We start from the raw sequence: 8121 nt of genomic DNA, 5'->3' as shown, positions 1-8121 counted from the left end.
GAGCAGCCAAGGGAGCTGCAGGCACAAAACGTCATTTTTTCCGAGAGCTTCTCTCCGCCTTCCCTTCCCCCTCGCAGAGGCCAGCCACGGTGCTGGGGAACGCAAGAGGCTGCTGGGGTCAGGGCGAAGGCAGTGCCAGGATGGGACCCAGCTGGGAACGGGTCTCTGAGCCCTGCGCCAGTCACGGCTCTTCTCGCCTCTCACAGGGCTGGCCAGTCAAAGAACAACCCTCCCAAAGGTGGCTTCACAGGCAGTGGGAGCAGCCCTGGTCGAGCACAGCTTTCCCAGTGCAAACGGGAGAGGGGCTCGGCCGCCCTAACAGCTCCCCCACCCCCCCAGCAAACCTCCCAGCTAGCGAGGCACTTCAGACCCCTTTACTTGGAAAAGGAAACCCTAAACACTTAAGCCTATCCACTCTGAGGCCAGGAGCATCCACGGAGTAAGAGAACAGGCCTGACACAGACATTCTTTAAGGATGATCTAATTTAAAAAACACATTTTTATAAAAACACATCATAACGAAAATGCATGTAGTTTAAGAAGAGGCCCACAGTGCTCCAGCGCTGGAGTTAGCTGCGCGTCGGCAATGGGACTGCTCCGTGGCCCATTCCCCAGTTTCCCAGGGCATCTGGAGTCCCATGTCCAGCTCCACATCCCCATTTATTTTCCTTTACCACAGAAAGCTTCTCCCCTTCCCCCTACACCCCACACCCCCTTAAAGCATCAGCTGAAGCTGCAGGAGAGACAAAGGCATGAGCATCCCCCAAGCCGGGTGCAAAGCAGGCAGGGTGCAAGAAGCCCTTGCTTCCAGCACTGCGGCGTCGGGCACCACCAGAGCAAAGCCTGGCAGCCAGGATTGCTTTTAAAGGTAATCAGGGAACAGAGAAGAACTCTGGATCGTTTTAATCCTTTCCAGAAGAGTATTGCTAGCCCAGCAGCTGTCCTCCTCCCCCTGTGCTAGTGAGGATTTGTATTCATAAGGCTGGATAATTTGACAGGGATAACACACACCCAGCACAGGCAACCTCAGGCTTCCCAACGAGTTTACTCTTCGCTCGACACAGTTTGCCAGCCCGATAAATCCACCCCCACGTGCCACCCTCCCTTCACGCAGAGGGCTGGGACAGCAGCCTTGGAGCATGACTCAGACCCACAGGGGACCAAGAACCTCCCCTTCCCACAGGCAGGGTGCTGGGATCGCTGGGCACCAGCAAGCACAGAGGTACTGCAGGCACAGGGAGCCAGGAGCTGCGGTGCTGAGGGAGCAGAGATGGGCAGGATCATCCCGCAGGTACCTGCGGCAGCGAGAGGCACCGGAGCCATGGAGCCAACGGTTAATACAGAGCCAGGGTCCTTGTCCCCTGCGCCAGGAGCAGTGCGGAGCGCAGCGAGGGGCAGGTCTGCAGTCCGGTATGCGTGGCCCACGTGTGGCTCACGGGGCACCCCGGTAGCTGTAGTGATTGCGGTCGGGGTCGCTCATGGTGAGCGGCAGGCTGGGCTTGCGCTCTGGGTCCTTTTCATCGCACTGCCGTGGGGGACGGTGCTTGAAGAAGTCAGAGACGTAGCGGACCTGGAAAAGACCGACAGGGAAGACGGTTTGGGGACCCCTGTGGCAGGCTGAGCTGCTGCCAGCAGCGACCTGGCACAGCATCAGGTCACGCATGGGGCACTCACGATGAGGACGGCAATGAGAGCCCCTTGGAGCAGCCCCGCCAGCACATCACTCCAGTGGTGCTTGTAGTCGGACACCCTGGTGTAGCCCACGTAGATGGCAAAGGCGATGAGGAAGAACTGGATGGTGGGGCGCAGCAGCCGGGCCCACTTCCCCACCAGCCGGGCTTGCACATAGAGCTGGGCAAGGAAGGGGGGGAGCAATCACCCAGTGCAGGGGGCACCAACCAGTCTGAAGACAAGGGTGCTCGGAGCACTGGTCCACCTGAGGGGACAGGACCTGGGGGGGGGTGGGCTCGCTGCCTTCCCACAGCATGGTGTGCCCACCGCATGGCACTTACCGCCAGGAACATCATGCAGTACATCCCAAAGGAGGAGTGCCCAGAATAGAAGGACAGTCTGCAGGGCAAAAGGGAAGGTCAGGCCATGACAGCGAGCCCCCAGTGCCCAGCTGGCCCCCCGCAAGCCCCCACGTACCCGGTGGGCTCTACCCTGCAGCAGGAGAGCATCAATATCCCTCTGGGGCTGCCACAGACCGTAGGAGCCCAGAAGGGATGTGTCCTGGGGCCCCACGGCTCACCTGGACTCGGTGACGTTCCTGCTCTCCCCCTGGCAAACATTCTCCAGCTGCACGTAGATGGAGCAGTTCACCTTGGACCAGTCAGGATTGCAGACGGCCAGGAAGTTTGGCCTGAGACGGCCGATCATGTACTTGGCCAGGTCAGTCAGGGACTGGCTGATGGCCCCCCCAAAGAGGAAGGTCCCCACCACCTTGTAGAGGGCGGCCAGGTAGTTGTTGAACTCTGACTTGGAGTAGAGGCGCTCTGTGTAGACCAGGTATGCCTCCCCCGATGAGATCTGCAAACGCCAAAGGGTGAGGGGCTACTGAGCAGCTCCCCAGCACCGGGATGCTCGGGGGTCTGTGGCACAGGAGACCCTGGCACCTGCCAGCCACAGGAGCTCATAGGGCTTCTCTCAACCCCCCTGCAAGGAACCAGCCCCATAGGATGTGGGTCTCACCACCCCAGAGGGAGCTCCTGACTCCCAGCAGGGCAGGGTTCGACCCCAGGGTCCTGTTGCCCTGCCAGCACCCTGGGGGTGGGCTGTGGCAGGACCCCTGCGTACAATGTGCCAGGATGTCCCTGCCCCAGAGGGAAGGGGATGGCGCTTCCTTACAATGACAACAGTGCAGGTGATGGTGACACCAGCCATGAGGCCATGGGTGATGGTGTCTGCCTTGTAGGGGTAGCGGATGGAATCATCGTTGCAGTAGAAGCCACGCTTGTACGGGGAGTTCACCAGCGTCAGGATGACGAAGGGCAGAGACGCTGCAAGGCAGAGAGAAGGTGAGGACTGGGGACACCCACCCGCAGGCTCCACACAGGCACCCAGCACCGCGCAGTCTCCCCATCCCTCCTCCTTGGGTCTCTGCTTCCCGATGCTGGGGAGGGACCCCCTCGGGGGACGCAGCCCCGAGCCACCTGCACCCCCAGGGCAGGAGGACTTGCACCCGCCAGCGCACTGGCCCCACTGCTGATAGGGCCCTATCGGGGCTCACAGCTGCCTGCGGCGCCCCGATACCACACGAGAGGGCTGCGACCGACCGGGCACCCGCCGAGCCCCCACGGCTGCCCCACTCCTCCCCAGGCACAGCAGCCCTGGGGCCTGATCTTGCACCCTCTCCTCACACTCCCCAGGGTCTTTCGGGCTAGAAGGATGGAGCTCATTAAAATTAATGAGCACGGGCATCTCACAAACCTGTTTTACAGCAGGGAAGGGCCCTAGGTCCCAGCAGGACCCTCACACTGGCTCCAGGAGAGGCAGTGCCTGGTGATGCTGGTGGGCGATCCAGCCCAGGTGGACCCCAGCCTCACCCTCCCGCAGCCGGTGCCCCTGCCAGCCCCTTGTCCCCCCTGGCTCCTGGCAGGGCTCTGGAGAGATGCTGCAGCTGCCTGGTCCAGGCCAGCCCCAGAGGCTTTTCCACCCCAGCTCTGGCCACAAGCATCTCGGAGCTCACCCCTGGATGGGATCACCCCCGAGACCAAAAGGGCTTTTTGGTGGGGGGTCTCTGCCCCGTGCAGCAGCCATGGAGCCCCCCTGCTGAAAGAGGACCCCCAGCCCCTGCAGCCGCCCAGCCCCTGCCCAAGGAAGAAGCCAGGGCAGGGTCTAGTCCGAAGGACGGGGGGCACCGGCCCCGGGGTGCTCCCCGCGGGGCGGGAGGGGGAGTCCGAAAGCGCGGTGCTCCCAAGGCCCACGGTCCACCTTAAGCCCGGGCTCCTCTCCCGGTTCCGCCTTTCCCGGCGGTTTCCGCCCCCCCCCCCCCCTCCCAGTTCCACCGTCTCCCGGGAACACGCACCTTTGTCCCCCCCCGCCCCCTCCCCGGGCCGCAGCCGGGGGGTCCCGCCGCTCCTGCGCCCACCGAGCGAGCGGGGAAGACGATAATAAAACGGGGGGGTGTTGCCCCCCTGCCCCCCCCCCCTCCCCCCGGGCGGAGGCAGCAGCAGCCAGAAGCGCTGCCGGGGGGCTGGGAACAAGCCCCCCGCCCTTCCCCAGCCGCCCCCCACCCCCCCCGGTCGCCCGGCGCAGGGCGTCTGCAGCCGCCTCCCTGTGCACCTAAAACGTTAATTTGCAGCTCAAATTAGACACCCTTTTTTTTTTTTTCCGGGATAATTTCATCTTTCAAAAAAGCTCCCCCTAAAAATAAAAGGCACCGGACCACGAGGGACCCAAACCCATCGGGAGCCCGCCCCGGCCCACCGGTGCCCGGAGCCCACGCCAGCAGCTCCCGGCCGGGAGGTGCAGCCCCAAATTACGACCTAGGCCTTTATTTTTAGTCCGTCTTAATTAGGTGCTTGTCCGCGTCAGTTTTGGAAACTGGCGTCTCCCTGCCCCGGGGGCGGGGGGGGGCACGGGAAAGGCCCCCCCCCCCCCGCCCGAGGCCGCGGAGCCCCCCCCGGACCCTCTCGGGCGGGCGGGGGGCAGCCAGGGCGGCGGCAGAGGGAAAGTCCCGACCGGCGGGGGGGGGGCCCGGCCCGGGACCGACGACAGTCCCCGCCCCCCCCCCGGGGAGGCCAACGCACCCGCCCCGAGGCCCCCCGGCTCCCGCTCGGCAACGCGCCGGGCGCGACCCCAGCACAGCCCCCCCCCCCCCCCGCCCGCACGTCCCCACGCCTCACATCCCCCCTCCGGGGGAACCGGGACCCCCGACAGGACCTGGTAGCTCCGGAGCGGGAGCCCGGCCCCGAGGGCGAAGCAGCCCCGGTGGGGTCCCCGCGGGGGCCCGGGGCAGGGGCGAGCAGGTGCCTCTCGGGCCGGCCCCGCAGCACCGGCAACGGGTGGACCCCGGAGCCCCGGTACCTGCCGCGGAGCCGGCCCCGGCACACGGCACAGCCCCACCGGGGGTCGGGGGCCGCTCCGGAGCCGCCCGGGCCGGAGGCTCCGCGGCCGCGTCGGTACCGAGCCCTCACCGACCGCCAAGCAGAGCACGTCGAGCACCACGAAGACCTTCCTGCGCTCCATCCCGCTGCCGGTGGCGGCCCCGCGGCCCGGCCCCGCGGCTCACATGGCCCGGAACGGCGCGGGCCCGGCCGGGAGGTAAAGTCCGGGCGGACGGGACGGGGCGGGGCGGGACGGGGCGGCTCCGGCAGCCGGTGCCCCCGCCCGCGGGCGGGGCGGGAGCGGGCCGGGGGCGGGCCGGGGGCCGGGGCAGGTGTGGGGCGCGGCGGGGGGCAGCGGGTCCCCGGAGCCCCCCCGGCCCCGGCCGTTGCCCTGGGCCCTGCTCCGGATCCCCGCTCCGCCTGGCCGGGCTCCCCGCGCCGGCTTGGCTCCCCCCCGTCGATGCCGCAAGGGGGAGAGGGAGAGAGGAGCATGGCTGCTGTGCCCTGCCACCGGGGGCTGCTTCCCCCCCCAAAAAAAGGGCAAAAAGCAGAACCCCAGAGTGGGAGAGTACGGCCACAGCCGTGCGCTGGCTGCAGCGGCTGCTCGGTGCTGCGCAGATACGGGGCTGACTCGGTGCTGGTGCCCGGTGTTGGGGTCACCGGGGGTTCCCCGGGAGCCCTGGCACACGGCGGGGAGCAGTAGTGTGTTCCCTGGTCTCAGGCGCTGCCGGAGGAGGACAGGCCCCGGTGGTGCCCGCTGAGGCTGAGGACCTGCTGAGCCGGTGGCACCCAGAGCAGGGACGGGAGCGAAGGGTCGAGCACGGGGCCCTGCAGCAGGTCGGTGGGAACGGGGCCGACCGCAGCCCAGCTCCTTGCTCCAGGCCCGACTCTTGGTCAGGAGTGGAAGGAAATAAATATAAATAATACAGAAACCACCCAAATGATGGTTACTGGGCTGGTTTATTGAAGTGCAGCATGAGCAGCTGGTGGAAAACGTCAAGGCTGTTGTGGGAAGCCAGTGGAGCTGGAATCACTCTCAGGATGCCCTGGGATTTAAGGAGAGGGACAGAGCCACGTGCCGGCTTTCCTCTGCTCCGATCCGCCCCGATCTGCCCTGGTGCCTCCTGCCCTCGCTGCCACGGGGCCTGGGCACTGCTGCTGGGGCAGGATTTGCCCCCACGTGCTGCCTGCAGGCCCCGAATCTTGGTGGTGGGTGGGTGAAAGCCCCGAGGCTGGGGTGCTGGGGGGATGCTGGAGGTTGGCCAGCACCTGCAGGATGCCCAGACCAGCACCCATGGGATGCCCAAACTGGTACCTGTGGTATGCCCAGACCAGCACCCGTGGGATGCCCAGACCGTCGAGGATGGGATGCAGGGTTTACCACCATCTCTCCCACCGCTGATCAATCTCCCCTTCCCATCACTGCAGCCCTTGGCTGTGCTGAGCCACCCTCGCAGCTGGCACAGAAGCACTCCAGGCTGGGCCATCGTGGGGGCACAGATGTGGCATGTGGGGCTCAGCAGGGACAGGATAGAGCCCGGTGGGGACACACTGACCCACGCTGTGGGCGTGCGGCTCTGCGCTGGAGCAGGGCAGAGGGGTGTGAGCTGAGGCAGTGCCACCTCGCAGAGCAGGTGCCAGGCAGGACTTTGCCCCACATGGTGCTGGGGCTGTCTGACGGTGCCAGGCAGGGCCCAGCCCAGGCGGACCCTCGGGCTGGTGCTCGGGGGTGTCGTGGGGATGGGGAAGCTGCCCCTGCGCTCGGCTCAGCCCACGGTTCACCCAGCCTGCACGGTGCTGGGCAGGGGGCTCAGCCTGCACGGTGCTGGGTGGGGGCCTTGGCCCATGGTTCGTCCAGCCTGTGTGGTGCTGGGAGGGGGGCTTAGCCTGTGTGGTGCTGGGAGGGGGGCTTAGCCTCCCTGGCTCGATGTAAGGCCCCGGGTGACAAAGGGCCTTGCAGGGCTGTGTGGGGCCAGTGATGGGGGGTCATGGGGGGTCCTGGGCGCATTCGGGCCCTGTTAGGTTTCCTCTCTTCACTTGGGCTTTCCGTGGAGTCCTGCGGGACACTGGTCCCGGCCCCTCCCAGCCCCAGGGTGAGCGCTGGGACCCCCCCCGGGGCTCTGCTGATGCTCCACTCCCCGGGGGGGGACAACGGGACCCCCTCCCCGCGGCCGCTGTTCTGGCCCGTCTCTGCTGCACGAAGGCTGGGGGGAGGGAGGCAGCGGGGGGGGGGGGGGGGGGGGGCCGATCCCCCTCCCCGGGTGGCCGCAGCTGCAGGGGGCTGAGATCCGGCACCCCTGAGCGCTGGGATCCCGTGGCGCAGGGGGGGGTGGGGGGTGGGGGTGGGGAGCGGGTCCCTGGCGCGGGGCTGCGGCCCCCTCTGCCGTCGATGCGCCGCGGCTGCAGCGGCCCCGGGGCCGGGGGGGGGGGGCGGGGGGAGGGGGGCGAGCCGGAGGGCCGTCGGGGGGCGAGGGGTTGGCCCTGCTGGTTTTACACCCCTCGACGGCAGCCCCACGGGCGGCCAAGCCACAGGGCCAGCGGGCAGGGAGCATCGCGCCGGGCGAAGAGCCCCGTTGTGGGGACAGCGCAGTCACACGGGGCCCAAAATAGCATTTGAAAGGATGCGAAGAGCCGAGGGACAGCAATCCCACCCGGGGGCTTCGAGCGCACCCACCCTTCCCTCGCTCCTCAGGGCCTCGCAGGACGCAGGAATCCGCTGCCGTCCCTTGTCCCTCACCCGCTGTTGGACCTGGCTGCCACATGGCTGGAGCCCCACGTGGCGGCAGCTGATGGCCACCCTCTCCTGAGGATGCCGGAGCCAAGCCCGGCCCCGCTCCAGGCCCAGCAGCCAGAGGACTCATCCTGCTCCCACCCGCACCACAGCACCGCAGCCAGACCCTCTGCCCGCTCCCGGCTGAGCGGGGCCTCCGCAGTGCGGCCAAGCTGCTAGGAGAAGTGCAGAGCTCCCGGAGGGGTGGGTTGTCCCTTTCCTGCTGCTTTTCCTGGTGGCGTTTTCCAGCTGGGAGCAAGGGAGATGGGAGCCCCCGTCCCCCCCCAAGGCCGTGGGACAGAA

The 8121-nt window shown here is 67.1% G+C and overlaps 1 protein-coding gene across 2 annotated transcripts; it reads right to left on the bottom strand.

Annotated features, from left to right (window-relative positions):
• Positions 1-465: 465 nt before the first annotated feature.
• Positions 466-5298, bottom strand: PLPP2 (phospholipid phosphatase 2). 2 transcript variants are annotated; one of them, XM_055709772.1, is made up of 6 exons: positions 5139-5298; positions 2848-2999; positions 2252-2529; positions 2013-2070; positions 1675-1851; positions 466-1607 (listed from the first exon to the last, which is right to left on the bottom strand). In XM_055709772.1, exons 1-6 carry the CDS (start codon positions 5188-5190, stop codon positions 1554-1556), a joined length of 771 nt encoding a protein of 256 aa, XP_055565747.1. In that variant the 5' UTR covers positions 5191-5298; the 3' UTR covers positions 466-1553. The 2 variants fall into 2 exon arrangements, with proteins under 2 accessions (XP_055565747.1, XP_055565746.1); XM_055709771.1 differs by having other exon boundaries at positions 466-1570.
• Between the last annotated feature and the right edge of the window lie 2823 nt (positions 5299-8121).

This window comes from Falco cherrug, chromosome 4 (genome assembly GCF_023634085.1).
Source record: "Falco cherrug isolate bFalChe1 chromosome 4, bFalChe1.pri, whole genome shotgun sequence".
Classification (NCBI taxonomy): Eukaryota; Metazoa; Chordata; class Aves; order Falconiformes; family Falconidae; genus Falco; species Falco cherrug.
The sequence above is the reverse complement of the archived record's forward strand: the minus strand, read 5'-3'. Positions and strand labels throughout refer to the sequence as shown.

Coding starts and splice junctions, on each gene's coding strand:
- PLPP2 (XM_055709771.1), bottom strand. CDS start 5,190: ATGGAGCGCAGGAAGGTCTTCGTGGTGCTCGACGTGCTCTGCTTGGCG. Junction 2,071..2,251: donor AGGAACGTCACCGAGTCCAG/GTGAGCCGTGGG, acceptor TTTGCCCTGCAG/ACTGTCCTTCTATTCTGGGC. Junction 1,852..2,012: donor ACTGCATGATGTTCCTGGCG/GTAAGTGCCATG, acceptor TTCCTTGCCCAG/CTCTATGTGCAAGCCCGGCT.